This window comes from Berghia stephanieae, chromosome 9 (genome assembly GCF_034508935.2).
Source record: "Berghia stephanieae isolate SIO BIC M18660-M18661 chromosome 9, UCSD_Bste_1.3, whole genome shotgun sequence".
NCBI lineage: Eukaryota > Metazoa > Mollusca > Gastropoda > Nudibranchia > Aeolidiidae > Berghia > Berghia stephanieae.
Window position 1 is genome coordinate 37,902,270 of NC_088368.1, and position 16,533 is coordinate 37,918,802.

A 16,533-nucleotide genomic window follows, 5' to 3' on the forward strand; every position below is an offset into this window, starting at 1 on the left:
AAGAGAAGAAGAAGAAGAAGAAGAAGAAGAAGAAGAAGAGAAAAGAAGAAGAAGAAGAAGAAGAAGAAGAAGAAGAGAAGAAGAAGAAGAAGAAGAAGAAGAAGAGAAGAAGAAAGAAGAAGAAAGAAGAGAAGAAGAAGAAAAGAAGAAGAAGGAAAGAAGAAGAGAAGAACGAGGGCCTTTCTTATAATTACAGGGTAAAGTATTTAGACTTACAGTCTTATATATAGGAAAATTTGGGGAGACTTCATTCAATATTTGTAAAGGATAGCAAACAACTGTCACTGCAGGTTTAACAGAACAATTAACGGGATCTACTCAATGTGTCGAATCACTCGAGACTTTTATGTTCATGGGAGATAACCGTTTCAAAACTATTTTCAAAGAAGTATTTTAGCGATTACTTTCCTTTGACCATACATTATTATTATTATTATTATTATTATTATTATTATTATTATTATTATTATTATTATTATTATTATTATTATTATTATTATTATTATTATTATTATTATCATTTTCACCATAATAATTTATGATAAAGATAAATATCACGGTGAGCAGTTTTATATTTCTCTCAGGCGAAGAGTGGCAAAACCAGACCGGTAAAAGACGTCACGACACGATCCTCTGTTTTTTAATTTTTGGGTTTTTTCCCCTGACAGTTGCAGTTTCCAATGGGTACACTGAAAAGGACTGAGTACACTAACCCCCCCCCCCCCCCCCCAAAAAAAAAAAAAAAAACAAAAAAAAAAAAACATACAAACAAACAAAAAACAAAACAAAACAAAACAAAAACAAACAAAAAAAAAAAAAACAAAAAAAAAAAAACAAAAAAAAAAACAAAACAAAAACAAAAACAAAAAAAAAAAAAAAAAACAGAACAAACTTGAGCGCAATTTTCACTAACTGGAGATCCCGATAGCTCAGTTGGTAGAGCACTCGCTTCACACGCAAAGGGACCAAGACCGATACCAGGTGCAGTCGAGGATTTTATTCTGATCCACCCTGTCACGCCAGCAGTGACTGGGTAGCTGAGACTGTTAGATTTGGCAGCAGCCTCTTATTGTTCTCACACTACTATGGTATGATCGACCCAATCAGCAAAGTCCGGTATGTACTCGTGCACCGTCGCGAACCCGCCCGGTAACATCGTCACAACACACCGTTCAACTTGATGCTCTGCAGTTTCGGGTTCTTGCCCATATCGGGTACATGTGGGTGTGACGAGCGATTTTCTTTCACTGCGTGATTTCTTTATCATTCGTCATCGTCTCGTTCAAAACCACTTCAAACCTAGTGGACGAGACATATATATTTGCCAAGGCAGATTAACACCTCAAGTAAGATAATCAAAACATGGACAGCCTTTCTCTAATAAAGCTCCAAATCTTTCTAACGGAAATTCTGGTCGTTAGGTGGGAAACATTTCCATTGTATAACGGAACACTCACTTTCAGCTTAAGGCTTATTTACCTGTTCAAATTGTCTGCCCATTGTATTCATGCCACCTGCTAATTACCTTTCCCAAACAAGTCGCCATCGTGCGTATGCCCTGAGGTCTTGTCTCGTTCAAGAGTAGCTCAAATTACAATTAAGGTCTAGCTCTCCGGTAATTCTCCGTTATTCTTTCTTACCAAAGCATCTGGATATCATTGGCTATCTAAAACAGGAAGATTCTTCTGATTGGCTATTTTCGTTTCACAAAGCCAAATTCATATCTGAATCTAATCACACACGCGCTAAGAAGCCCAAGAGAAAAGAGCTATCTCTCCAATTTCAAACTTGTAAAAGTTGTCTATCTCGGCTGGAGGTCCTGGCCATTTTCCTGATCCCTTTCCGTGTCCTTGGAGCACCCAGTTGTGCCGAATCCCTGCATCCCAGTCCTTGAACAGCGGTAAACCCCTGATGTCAGCCTAACTACAACACACTGTTGTGATGTCCAGAAAACTCTGCAAAGCAGGCGCCAACCCTGGAACTAGCTGATACATTTGCCTCAGTCAAGCAAGCCGGCGGGATAAAGATAAGCCAAACGGGCTTATACCATTTTCAAATGTATTTTCCACGGACACAAGTGATTAAAAACTACTAACTTAATCAATCAATCATAAATGAATCGATTAATAAAACAATAGATAAATAAATAATAAATTAGATCCACTCAATTGGAGCTATTCTTCCTGATATTAAATAAATACTTATTCTTTCTATCTTTTCCTGTAACAATCTAATTAAACTTTATGTATAGAATTGTGATTATTGCATTGGGCGTTACTATTGTCTTGACTCACTTGTTATTAATACAATTAAGTTATAAGGGACCCTAAGGCAATTCTTAATCACCCCTAGATTAAACCTGAGCCGTTTGTGATATAGGTTGAGTGGTGCAGCTGGTAACGAGAGCCATAGGGCGCATACTAGTTCGAATCCAGACCATTGAGCTATCGGTTGGACTCGATCCCACAAAAATAACACTCAACCCACCACAGTGGGACAGGTGGAAAGTCCCCACTGATGAAGCGCACTTGCTGTTAGGCATATCCTCGACCGAAGCCGATTCGCAGCCACCCAATGTCTCCTCTTACTGGTATCAAAGCCTGGCAATATCTCACCAAGCTTAGAGGAGTGTACGTCCCCGCCCCTACGAGGGATTGAATTCGTCCAAACCGACTTCCATCTCGTATTTGTATCTCTGTCCGTAGTCAGGGAAGCTGTGAACAAGGGTTACCGGGACTTATTTCGGCTCGAAACTGGGGCGCCGTCCATAATGCGCTTCAGAGGAGTATCCCCATTCCCTCTCTTTCGGATCTTATTCGGCCAGTTTATCGTAATCGTCTCCCTCCGGACATCGGGGGGCTGGATCGCTGCCATTATCGGGCCCCATTCTCTAGGAGTTGTTGCCAGCGTTCCTGACACTATGTGCATCGACTTGCGAAGTTTTACATCCACCTTCTCAACGTTCCTGCTTCTACCCCACACTGGAGCGCAATACTCCGCGGTGGAATAGCATAGTTCCAGGCCGGACGTTCTCAGGAGTGCTTGGCTAGCGCCCCAAGTCGATCCCACCAGCTTCCTCAGGAGACTGTTGCGTTTCTCTATCTTCCGGGCAACTCCTTCGAGATGCACCCGATAGGTAAGGCTGCGATCCAGCGTCACCCCTAGATATTTTGGATGCGGCTCATATGGGAGTGGATGGTCCTTAACGAGGACGTTCAGTTTACGGGTGTGCCTTGCACTGCATAGATGGAATGCAGTGGTCACGGTTTTTGAAGTGTTCATCTTCAGGTACCACTTGTCGAAGTAGGATTTGAGTCTGGTGACGTCCTCACTGAGTACGCTCTCGAGACGGGTCCACACTTTACTCTGAGTAACGAGTCCCCAGTCGTCTGCGTATCCCAGCCTCAGGGAGGAAGTGTTCGGCATATCGCTAATGTACGGCTATGTGGTCTAGTGGTATGGCACTCGCTTTCGGATTGGAAGGTCCTGGGTTCGAGCCTCGCTCGACGCATAGTTGAGTCCTTGGAAAAGACTCTTTACTCATATTCTCTCACCGTACTCAGGTGTAAAATGAGTACCTGGCCGTTAAAAGCGTTGTATTTGTCCGAAAAATTGTAATATCGCCTAACAGGCGTCATGTCTCGTCCTACATGTTAAATGTTGCTGTTGACCAGGGACCCCTTGTAAAGCGCTTTGAGCACGTTAAGTGGATATTGCGCTTTTTTTAAAATGTAAACGTAAAACAACATTGGCGCAAGTAGCGAACCCCGAGGGACCCCATTCTTCAATTTCCTTACTTTACTCGTAGCGTCTCCCAGCGCGACGTGGGATTCTCTTTCCCCTAAGATCGAAGAGAACAACTTCAAGGTCTTTTTGCACCTTATGATCTTTGCAAGTTTGAGCATTTTAGATTTGGCAGCAGCCTCTTATGGTTATCACACTACTATGTTATGACGATCGAACCAATCAGCAAAGTCCGGTCCGCATTCGTGCACCGTCGCAAACCCGCCTGGTAGCATCGTCACAACACACCATTCGACTAGATGCTCTGCCGTTTCGGGTTCTTGCCCACATCGGGTACATGTTGGACAGGTGGAAAGTCCCCACTGATGAAGCGAACTTGCTGTTTGGCAGCTCCTCGACTGAAGCCGATTCGCAGCCACCCAGTGTCTCCTCTTACTGGTATCAAAGCCTGGCAACTTCTCACCAAGCTTTGAGGAGTGTACATCCCCGCCCCTACGAGGGATTGAATTCGTCCAAACCGACTTCCATCTCGTATGTGCAGCTCTGTCCGTAGTCAGGGAATCTGCGTACAAGGGTTGCCGGGACTTATTTCGGCTCAAAACGGGGGCACCGTCCATTATACGCTTCTGAGGCGTATCCCCATTCCCTCTCTCTTTGATCTTACTCAGCCAGTTTACTGCAATCGTCTCCCTCCGGACATCGGGGGGGCTGGATCGCTGCCATTATCAGGCCCCATTCTCTAGGAGTTGTTGCCAGCGTTCCTGACACTATTTGCATCGACTTGCAAAGTTTTACATCCACCTTCTCAACGTTTCTGCTTCTACCCCACACTGGAGCGCAATAGTCCGCGGTGGAATAGCATAGTGCCAGACCGGACGTTCTCAGGAGTGCTTGGCTAGCGCCCCAAGTAGATCCCACCAGCTTCCCCAGAAGACTGTTGCGTTTCTCTATCTTCCGGGCAACCCCTTCGAGATGCACCCGATAGGTAAGGCTACGATCCAACGTCACCCCTAAATACTTTGGATGCGGCTCATATGGGAGTGGCTGGTCCCCGACTAGGACATTCAGTTTGCGGGTGTGCCAACCACTGCATAGGTGGAATGCAGTGACCACGGTTTTTGAAATGTTCATCTTCAGGTACCACTTGTCGAAGTAGGATTTGAGTCTGGTGACGTCCTCGCTGAGTACGCTCTCGAGACGGGTACACATTTTACTCTGAGTAACGAGTGCCCAGTCGTCCGCATATCCCAGCCTCAGGGAGGAAGTGTTCGGCATATTGCTAATGTTAACGTTTAACAACATTGGCGCAAGTAGCGAACCCTGAGGGACCCCATTCTTCAATTTCCTTACTTTACTTGTAGCGTCTCCCAGCGCGACGTGGAATTGTCTTTCCCCTAAGATAGAAGAGAACAACTTCAAGGTCTTTTTGCACCTTATGATCTTTGCAAGTTTGAGCATTAACATTTCGCACCAGACCGTATCATACGCCGCTGATAGGTCTATAAATACAGCATTTTCTGTTCGGCAGGCCGCGAACCAAAGGTGTGGAGGGACGCTTGCTCTCTTTTCGAATGTGCCGACGACCCTGGCGACACGAACGCGGTATTATTTGGCTAGGCGGCAGACCGCTTCGCCATTGACTTCGCTGATTGTAACCATCATATCGCAGTAGTGTGGCGCCCGGGATGGCGGTGGCCATTCGGGCACTGGGTTGGATCGAATTTAGTCACACACCGGGGCGAGCAGCTCATGTGGCTCATTGGCTCGATACCCGGGATGGTCCCGTGACGGTCAACCGGGATTTACACCTTTGCCCTCCCGTGTGGCTCAAGCCCCCTCACCAGCTGCAAGGTAAAGACCCACGAGGGGGTTAGATTTTGGCGATAAGTACTTTGCGATAGACTCGCGTCATATCCAAAGGATAGCAAGCAAATGCTATTGTCCGTTTCACACTATAGAAACCGAGATAAATTCCGACTCCATGTGCCAAATGGCTCTGAAAGACTACAGAATAGTATTCACTAAACGTGCTCAAAGCGCTTTACAGAGGGTTCCTGCCAACAGTAACACTTAACACGCAGGACAGGACATGACGCCTGTTAGGCGATATAATATTTTTTTTTTCGGACAGCGACGACGCTTTTTACACCTGAATACGAAGAGAGAATATGAGTAAAGAGCCTTTCCAAGGACCCAACTATACGCCGAGCAAGACTCGAACCCAGGACCTTCCGATCCGAAAGCGAGTGTCATGCCACTAGACAACATAGCGATCAAACTTTTCTTCATCACTGAACAGTTCTCGATCTGACGAGACGCCACAATGAAATGTCCAATCAGGTATCAGACTTTAAAAGGGAAGAAATGTGTGACGTCAAAAATAAACAAACAACTGGTTCCTATTTTATTGGAAGTGTAAAACCACTATACTGGAGAACTGAGTACATGATCTTGGAGAGAACGATAAAGTGAGTGAATGTGACACATATATAAGGGAATAACACAAAACAAACGTTTCGGTCCTTGATCTTTTGTCGTTTGTATCCCGACGAAGGCCAAGGCCGAAACATTGTTTGTTTTGTGTTGTTCCCTTAGATATACGAGTCACATTTACTCACTTTATCTTGCTCTCCATTTGTGACCCTTCGTCTCAAAACGGTATTATGTCGAGATGGACCAGATGCGAATATGTCAAATTATAGTTAAACTGGTAAAAAATATGAAACGTTGGTATTTAGCACAGTAAAACATTATATTCATTCTCCTCTATAAAGCATGTAAACTCGAAATAAGCACGATATTTCTGGATACAAATTCCATCTTCAGCATCTTAATCATCCCGACTTAATACCGTTTTGAGACGAGTGGTCACATTTTATTGGCTCATTTAGGCACCTCTAGTTTTTGGTAAATGATCTTCTGGTGTCAGAGTGATGGCATCCTATTTTCTACTCTAAATATATTTGTTGGTCGCCAATAAAGATCATCCATCCTCGCTGTTTTACGCCCCGTAATCCATATAATCTCCTATAACATCCGAATACTAAAATAGTTATGTCGCCATTATGTAACCTATTCATTATTAGTACTCCGAAGGACTGGTTACATAAACGCTCCCAAGGGTTTAGGAACAAAAAAATAGAGGATTTGATTTCTAGACTTGTCTCCCTTATTGTGAGATCTATGAATCAGATGCCCTGCGGTCTCCAGACTTTTAAAACGACGGGCACAGTACAAGTGGGTGACGCACACAGACCCCACTGACGCAGAGCGGCAGCCATTAGATTGGTTCTGGGCCGTAGTCTGTTAGCCGCCACTCAATATCTTTTCTTGGTAGGCACTTTAACCAAATCATTCACCGATGTAAGTTCCTGCAATAGACTTTTACTTTGTGAAAGTCTATGGTGCCTCCTCCATCCACTTTTCTGAGTTATAATGTATCTTTATTGTAAGTGGTTAAGGATTAAAGTAGTGTGCCTAGAACCACTTCATGAAAGTAAACTGCACAGAGCTGTAAACAAACTCAACGCTCTTACTTTTGGTCTGAGGCCTGAGGGTGCAACTTCGAATTTTGAGGCTCTTTGGCCTTTGGCATATAAACAAAACTTAAATTTTGGCGTATTCGTCATCAAATCAGACCCAGTCTTAGTTTGCGTGAGCTTGCAGTAATAGCAAGAACTACTGGTACTTTCTCAATCTTTACACAGTGCGTAGTTACCGTTACTTTTGTATTTCCAACATCATTGTTGAGTGAGAGTGAAACACAACTTCTCGGTCTCAGTCTCTTCAATTTCAACTGGAATTGGATTTTTTAATTATTTTTTTATAACCGTTTAGTTTGACATATATATGAGTATTCATCAGTACCCATGTCCTTAAAAAATAATAAGTCGAATAAACCGAGTTCTTTACTATGCATAGAAGAGAATATTTTTTTTTTGACAATGAATTGAATAATAATAATAAGTTCTACTTTTACTTTACTTTTTTTACCTGTATTTTCAACTTTTTTTTTTCTATCTGTGATTTTGATTATGCTCGCCTTTTATTTTTACTGTTACTTTAGTCATATTCCATTTGGGAGAGTGTTATTAGTAGGACACTGCATCATGTTAATGTAATTGTAATTTGAAATTTGTATCTATTTTTACCTGTTTTAGTTTTACTTTTACTCCCCAGATTTATCCCTTAAAATTAACAAAAAAAAAAAAAAATGGAGGCTGGACTATCAGAGGAAATAGAGCAAGAGACATCATTGGAGCTGTATAAATCCCAGGTTCTATTTATACTTTCACTTAATCATTTAGTCATTAAGTTAATGACCGACAAAAACTTTTCTTCTATATTTTTATGTGTGACTTATGGTCTCAATCTTGTATTATGTTGGATAGAAAAGTGCGACGTGGATGCTTGCTGCTACATATTGAAAACCCGAGAGAAGAACTGCCATACAGAACTTAGCTCCCCAGGAATGAATGGGTAACACTGAACAGAGCACGGGCAAAACTTGACAGAACAGCTGGAAGGTTGAAAAAGTGGGGGCTGGCTGAGACCAGCTTTTGTACATGTGGATGCCCAGAGCAGACGATGGAGCACGTCCTTAGAGAATACCAGGACGGACCCACCCAAGATGATGTGGAGCGGGTTCGGTGTTGGAGTGATAAGCTATGATGATGATTATGTTGGATGATTTAGAAGCTGAAAGATTGTTTATGGCTTAGAACATTAGACTTGGATTATGTTTTTTTTTTGGGTTGTCTTGTTGAAGAAACCACACCTGTTAAAAATGATAGCTTATATAACTATAACCCCAAGGGGTCCTGATAGCTCAGTCGGTAGAGCACTCGCTTCAAACACAAAGGAACTAAGTTCGATCCTGGGTGTAGTCGAGCTTTTTTTTTTCTGCCCCCCGCCCCTCCTGTCCACCCAGCAGTGAATGGGTAGCTGAGTCTGTTAGATTTGGTAGAAATTACTTTGTGATGGACTGGCATCCTATCAAAAGGATAGCTAGCAATTTCTATTGTCCGTTCCAAGCTATAGAAACTGGCATAAACTCCGGCTCCATGGGCCCAATGAAAACCCCAGAAGATACCAGCAAAATATCATCTTTCAGCTAAGGACACAACGCATACCTCTCCACAACCATCTAAGTAAAATGACAACAGACATGTACCATTCCTGCCCCTTATGTCAACACCCAACTGAAACAGTAAAACACTACTTGCATAAGGTGCACGCATATTTAAATTGCTAGGATTCGAATGGCAATGCCTACATTGTGCCCTTAAATACAAATACAACCCTATACATTCTGAAACCTTTTGAACAAACACCATGGTTTCAGGTATTCTCAGGTTCAGTGTTCTATCATGGATTTTATTTAAAAAAACATTTTTTTCATCTTGCATTGTTTTATGTGTACTGTCTATCACTTCATCATTTGCATTTGCTCAATCAAGGACCAATTATTTTTGTGCGGCAATCCTCGTTCGGCGCATAGTTGAGTCCTTGGAAAAGGCTTTATACCCACATTCTATCACTCTACTCAGGTGTAAAATGAGTACCTGGTCGTTAACAGTGTTGTCCTGTTGGAAAAAAATTGTAATATCGCCTAACAGGCATCATGTCTCGTTCTAAATGTTACATGTTGCTGTTGGTCAGGGACTCATTGTTAAGCGCTTTGAGTACGTTTAGTGGATATTGCACTGTATAAAAGCTCAAGTTTTTTTTTTTTTTTTTTTTTCTTGTGAGTGCATGCCCTAGAAGAACTGCTTTTCTCTCCCCCAGTTGTCTCAAGTGGACCAAGCAATCCAAGCTGCTGGAGCTTCAGAAGACTTGATGAAGTTAAAGAATGATCTGGAAGAGCTCATCAAATTAACTGAAGGTGAGGTGGTAGATTGATAAAGGCATCGCACTGTGACCTGAAAGGTCACTGGTTCGAACCTCGCTTCAGGCACTTTTTTTTTTTCCTCGAGCAAGATTATTAACCCCCCCAATTTGCTCACTTTGGATAACAAGGGGATGGATTTTTTTTCTTCTTTATTTGTAAATTTTAGGGACTGATTCCACTATCCGGATGTCTCTGTCTCTTCAGTCCTCATCCCACAGTGCTGCCGTCTTAAGGAAAAAGACCGTATGTGGCCTCTTATTGCAAGTAAATATACGGTCTTTGTCCTTAAGACGGCAGAGTGGGTATGACCACCCATGAAACTTTTTCCATCCTCTTCTGTCATTGATCAGTCTTTCCATCTCCTGCTAGTGTATCCCAGACCTCTCCAGCTGCTCTACCAGAAGGTCTCTCCTCCAGGTTGACCTTGGTCTTCCTTTTTTCCTCTTTCCGGATATATTTCATTGCTGGGCTGTCCTTGTGATGTTGCCTTTTGTTTCCTCAATGTGTGTGTCCTATCCATCTTCTGCCAGCACATCCCAGACCTCTCCAACTTTACCAGAAGGTCTCTCCTCCAGTTGACCTTGGTCTTACTTTTTTTTTTCCTTGGTGGGGATTCTGACCTCCCATAGTGGGCAGTGTAACAAAGTGACCGTTGCCCCGATGTTACTTAAGCGCCGGAGTGAGTTCGCAATGCGTCCACTACGTACTCAGTCCGTCGCCTTTACCTATTATTGTCAATGAACACAAACAGGGACGTAACACACCGACAAGCAAACAAGTGATGTACAGTTTTATATCAAATGGTTTATTTATGTATTGAATAAAGAGAAATAATGAAAGAAAAGGAAAAGAAGTAGGTCTTATTTATATAAAGTAGCAATGATGTATTACAGAATAAAGGGTTGGAATATGTAGATAGAGCAGAAGAGATAATGAAGAGAATAATTAAAGAAGAACAGAAATCACAAAATATAATATAGACTTATCTAATACTGAATCTCTAAGGGCGCCCTTACCTTAATTTAGCATCTAATCTAACACATAACATGACGACAGCAACCAAGGCAGGACAGCAAAGATGATAAGTATAGTTTCCGATGGATGAGGAATGTCTTATCAAATGTTTATCGATCAAATGTGTAAAATTGTTTTCTTTCGTTCACAAATAAGCACTGTTCCTTGTATTGTTAATGTTTCTTTGATTTCTTCAAATTATTAATGTTTGATTTCAAATCAACGTTAAAACAACCTCACGGCAACCTTAGGTCAACCTCAAGCCAACTGGCTTCACTAAATAAGGAAGGATATAGAAGGATTAATTAATCAAAACCAAATATTATATCAATCTATTAATAAAAGTTGTAAATCAACAAAACTGAATACCAGTGAACACACTTAGTTAATGCCATTATATTTATGGACTCACTATACTAAAATCAAAATTCCTCATCAACTATCAGTTACCCCCATTAGGGGACCATTGATAAAATAACACAAAATATAACTCGGATTTCACAACAAATATTCATTTTGAAATATTACCAGAGCCAGTAAAACAATCTTAATTAAAATAAAAAGCCTCAAAGGCGTCACAATAACGACTTGGACGGAGAAATACTGCCACAAACAGTATCACCGCTGCCACAAACAGCATAAACTTTAAGAATTTATTTATTATAATTTTAGTGCTCTCTTCGAGTCACTAGCACGTCCGTCCAAGCCGGAGTCTTCAGTTCAACTGATCAAAATATCAGAATCTACAATTGAACCCTTGTTCAACGAAACATTCTGATTGGTCGAAATCTTAAATAATAGAACTAAATTAAAGACACCCACCTCTAACACCAAACTTCCGTTCCAACCCATCCCATATCAAATTCATTAACGGATAGTTTGCAATGCTTTAGAAATTTCATTACAACAAACCTATCAAATTACCCAAAAATCGAGCCCCCATGATGCACGTACATCCTTTCTCAAGGTAAAATCTAAGACTCGATGACAACAACAATGACGGAAAACACGGGGACATCAAAGCTCAACACAATGACTATAATCTGGGTATCAACCTTTACACCACAGTTATTTACAAGGACTCATCTGGAAATCCACCCCTACACCTTATTTAAACTGACTTATCCATCAATCCCTAACATAAATCAACCCCTGACATAACCCCCTTTCAAGAACAAAATTTATCGAATTTTGATTCCACATTGAAATCAATAATGTAACATAAAAATCAATCACCTCCATTCACACTAGGCGTGACAGAAAATCTGGGCCATGATTCTCGCTCCCTTTGATGGCTTTAACTGTAAACCGATACTGGCTTAGGAGCAATGACCATCTCATGAGACGTCCATTTTCTGACTTCGCTCTTTTTAGATATAGTAAAGGAGCATGATCAGTCTCTACTACAAACTCCCTCCCTATAAGATAGGAGCTCAACTTTTGTACAGCCCATACGAGGGCCAAACATTCTCTCTCCACAACGGAGTACCGTTGTTCTCTAGGGAGAAGCTTCCTGCTTATGTACAACACCGGAAACTTTTCTCCCTCGTATTCTTGAGCGAGGATCGCTCCGATACCTGTATCGCTTGCATCCGTTGACAAAACGAAAGGCTTGTCAAAGTCCGGCAATTTCAGAACCGGATCTGACGTCAAGACCTTCTTCACAAATGTGAAGGCATTTTCTTGTGGTTCCTGCCACACGATACGATTAGGCATCCCATTTCTGGTCGCATCAGATAAAGGGCTGACTATGGCGGAGAAATTCGGTATATATCTTCTATAAAATGAAGCCAGACCAAGAAAGCTCCGCATTTGCTTCTTGTTCTGGGGTGCCTTAGCATCGTTAATGGCCTGGACTTTGTTCGGCAGGGGTGAAATAGTACCGTCACCAATTTGGTGTCCTAGGAACTCAACTTGAGGGTGTCCAACTAGGCATTTAGATGGTCGTGCCGTCAGTCCGGCTTGTCTCAATCGATCTAAGACTGACCCAATGCCTTTCAAGTGGTCGTCCCAGTTGGCGTGATGGACAAGAATGTCGTCAATATAGCTTTTCACGTTTGGCAGACCTCTTAGCACTTTCCTCATCAATCTTGAGAAGGCTCCTGGAGCACCTTGCAAACCAAACGGCATTACCGTGAATTGCATCAGGCCGAGTTCCGTTGCAAAAGCCGTCTTTGGCTTCGTCTCAGGTGACAGTGACAATTGCCAGTATCCTTTGGATAAATCAAACCGGCTCATATAGCGGCATTCAGGTCCTATCTGCTGGAACAAATCATCCAGGCGTGGCATGGGTTCAGCGTCGAACACGGTGACGTTGTTCAACGCTCGATAATCCACACAGTATCTATTCGAGCCGTCCTTCTTTTTAACTACAACGGAGGGTGAACAATATGGGCTGTCGGACGGTTCAATTATTCCCGCCTCCAACATGGCTTTCACCTCTTCCCGTAACGTCTCTTTCATGGCATGGGGTACTGGATACGGCTTCTTCCGTATAGGTACATCTGATGTCAGCTTCAATTCATAGGAACACATGCTAGTACGCCCCGGCACATCTGTCATGACGTCTGCATAGTGTCCTAACAGATCGTGTATCTGTTTTCGCTGCTCTTCGTTCAGATGTTCACTTATAAACGTATCTCGATACGTTTCCTGTTGCGTCAAATTAGGCAACTCTAGGATGGGCTCAATGGGTTCTGAGGTTTCATCACGCTCTTCCTCGTCAACCACAGCGGCAACTGAACACTGAAGAATCCGGCGACTTAGATTGGACTCTCCCGTTCAAAATATTTCTTCAGTAAATTAATGTGATAAGTCCTTTTGGTAGCACCTGTGTCAACAACATAGTTGTTGTCTCCCATTCTTCTGACAATCTCGAATGGTCCTTGCCATTTCACTTCCAATTTATTATGTTTGGTTGGTAGCAACAATAATACCTTATCCCCGCTTTGGAAAAGGCGCCTCTTTGCCTTTACGTCAAAATATTTCTTGTGCCTGGCTGAAGAGGTTTTCAGGTTCTCCTTTGCTAATCCAACCATCGTCTCCAGTTTCTCCCTGAGGTCGACGACGTACTGGTAAGTTGTCTTAATCTCCTCATCGGGAATATCATTTGTCCACAATTCCCTCAGGATGGTCATGGGACCTCTTACAGGTCTTGCATACAGAAGCTCAAACGGAGAAAACCCTAGTGACTCCTGCGGCGCTTCCCTGTATGCAAAGAGAGCGGCGTTGATATACCTGTCCCAGTCTCTAGGTCGCTCAGTCGCCAGACGTTTCAACATGCCCTTCAAGGTAGCATTAAACCTTTCTACAAGACCGTTGCACTGGGGATGATAAGGAGTTGTCATCAACTGCTTCACAGAAAGCAGGCGACAAACTTCCTTCATGACGTCGGAAGTGAACTGACTTCCACGGTCGCTCAGTACCTCTCTCGGAATCCCAACTCTACTATAGATGTTGACTAGAGCTTCTGCAACCGCCTCAGTTTGAATCGATTTCAAAGGGACCGCTTCTGGATAGCGCGTGCAATAATCCACCACCGTCAAAATATATCTATTACCTCTTTCAGAAGCAGGTACGATGGGTCCGACGAGATCAACTGTAACCCGTTGAAAAGGTTCATCGATGAGGGGAACTTCGGTCAGGGGAGCTTTGGGTGTTTTCCCTTTCGGTGCCGATCGCTGACATTGATCACATGATTGGCAAAACCTGGAGACATCGGCCCATAAATTTGGCCAGAAGAAATCCTGTATAATTCTCTCGGTTGTTTTCTTAGCAGCGAGGTGTCCTGCTAGGATGGACTCGTGAGCCACTTTCATAACCGTTTGGCGCAAGTCCTTAGGCACAACAACTTGCTTCGAAACGTCTCCATGGTTGCAGGCATCCGATTCAAAATATCGGTAAAGAATCCCATGTCTGTCATGGCCATACCAAGTCCTGTTGCTCCTCCCAGTGCGCTTTATTTCGCCCGTCTTTGCCATCTTCCTACACTGTTGGAGTGAGTCATCCAAGGTCTGTTTTTCGATTAGATCCTTCATAGACACCTCAATGTCTATAGCACTTGGTGTGAGCAGTGGTTTCAGCCTCCGGTCTTTCGTACCTCTGGTCTCTACAGCAGAGACTTCTGCGCTCACCTCAATTCCTGGACATTTGGCCCCCGGGATATTTCCAACTATTACGTCATACAATAACGTATCCATCTCTGCAGCGAGCACTCTCCCTTTGTAGTAAGGACAGTCCAAATCTACTTCAACCAGTGGCGTCGAGACCGTTGTCCCGTTCGCAAGATAGACAAGAACGTTCTTGCCTTCCACCATCTGTTGGGGCACCAGACCTTTGCGCACAACCACGCAACTGCAGCCGCTATCACGGAGCGTTGTAACACGTTGGCCATTCACCCAACCCGCTGCAACTGGCATATTTGGGGATTCGTGCTCACCTTCCAGGCATGACAACGAAACGACAGGCAGCGCACAACCGCACTTCAGTTCCATGCTGTCGTGCCCAGCACATTTCTTAGTCTCCTCGCTGGGTTTATTCATGGCCCGGCTACGTTCCCAGCATCTCGACATTTCATGACCCTTCCGGCCACAGAAAGAGCAAGTGATGTCGGTCCTTACCACATTCACCTGTCTCCTCAAGGGTGTCCCTTGGCTTGACCGACAATCCTTGGCCATATGTCCCGGTTTCAGGCATCTATGACAAGTAATTTTACCTTGTCCACTTGGTGCATTGTGCTTAAACAACCTATTAGGTGCCACCCCCTTATCAGCAACCGTGTTGTTTGTTTGGTGTTGCTTGACAAATGCGCCCGCCGTGCCGTGCGCTGCAATATAATTTTCGGCGAGGTTAACAACATCGTCCGATGTTTCCGGCTTCCTTTCTTTCAGGAAAATGCGCAGCTCCTTTCCACAAGCGCTCATCAATTGCTCTTTTAGGAAAAGGTCAGTTATCTGGGCTGGATCGTTCTTATCCTTTCCCGCCATGTCGATCCATTTGCACAGGTACGTACTGATTCGCGTCTTGAACTCACCCATTCGTTCTCCTTGCTCTGGACGGCTATTACGAAATTTGTTGGCGAAGCCTTCTTCCGTCAAGTTATAACGATTCAACAGAGCATCTCTGAGGGTGTCGTAATCGCTAGCACTGTCCACGTCCATACGCGTGTACACGTCTAGCGCTTTACCTGTGAGTAGAGCAGAAAGATGCAGAGACCATTCCGTCCTTTCCCAATTGTTCACGGTGGCATAGTGTTCAAACCTCAAAAGGTAACTGTCAATATTGTCATCCTTTGAGTCACTGAATGGGTGAAGTCGGGGACTTTTGGCTGCAGACACCTTCACAACATGCCCGTTTTGACTTGATGATGGAGCTGGGCTTTCATGGCGTAGACGCTCTAACTCTAGCTGTCTCTCTACCAGCAACCTCTGAGACTCCATCTCTTTCTCCTTCATCGCAGCTTCTCTCTCTCTATCTTCTCGTACAGCTCTTCGCTCCATCTCTTTCCGCTGCGTTTCCTTTTCTATCTGAGTGTCCACCCAGACTCTCAATTCCTCACCTTTTAGAGACAACAGACCACCTAATTTGATTAGTTTTTCGACGTCCATGATTTATGGTTGTAAAATACAATGGTTACAATAGAGTTTTGTTAATTGATAATAATATAGCTGCGAAATTATTATCACCCGAGGCTACACGCCTCTGCAATTGGTGGAATTCAGAGGAGTAAAGTAAACAAAAGTGGAGAGAAGGGGGGGGGGGGGGTACCTTTTATGTGCACCGAGATAAAATTCTTTCTAATCTCCACACAAAACACCAGCACTTCGTGTGCCTTTTCAACAATAGGAATTTAATGAAATATGACACTCACAGAGTGACAACACCGA

The 16,533-nt window shown here is 43.3% G+C and overlaps 2 protein-coding genes across 3 annotated transcripts in view; one reads left to right on the forward strand and one right to left on the reverse strand.

Annotated features, from left to right (window-relative positions):
• Positions 1–7,272: 7,272 nt before the first annotated feature.
• The window catches only part of LOC144980187 (zinc finger CCCH-type with G patch domain-containing protein-like), a 107,474-nt gene continuing 98,213 nt past the window's right edge, over positions 7,273–16,533 (forward strand). The window contains exons 1-3 of one of the 2 annotated variants that reach the window (XM_078927760.1): positions 7,273–7,428; positions 7,924–8,020; positions 9,532–9,628. In XM_078927760.1, coding sequence (XP_078783886.1) covers positions 7,958–8,020; positions 9,532–9,628 — 160 coding nt within the window. In that variant the 5' untranslated portion in view covers positions 7,273–7,428; positions 7,924–7,957. Of the gene's footprint in view, positions 7,451–7,923; positions 8,021–9,531; positions 9,629–16,533 lie in introns of both variants that reach the window. The other variant, XM_078927761.1, reaches the window with a different exon arrangement.
• Positions 11,891–16,254, reverse strand: LOC144980193 (uncharacterized). The gene is made up of 2 exons (XM_078927767.1): positions 13,585–16,254; positions 11,891–13,420 (listed from the first exon to the last, which is right to left on the reverse strand). Exons 1-2 carry the CDS (start codon positions 16,252–16,254, stop codon positions 11,891–11,893), a joined length of 4,200 nt encoding a protein of 1,399 aa, XP_078783893.1.

Coding starts and splice junctions, on each gene's coding strand:
- LOC144980193 (XM_078927767.1), bottom strand. CDS start 16,254: ATGGACGTCGAAAAACTAATCAAATTAGGTGGTCTGTTGTCTCTAAAA. Junction 13,421..13,584: donor TTTTCCAAAGCGGGGATAAG/GTATTATTGTTG, acceptor TGAACGGGAGAG/TCCAATCTAAGTCGCCGGAT.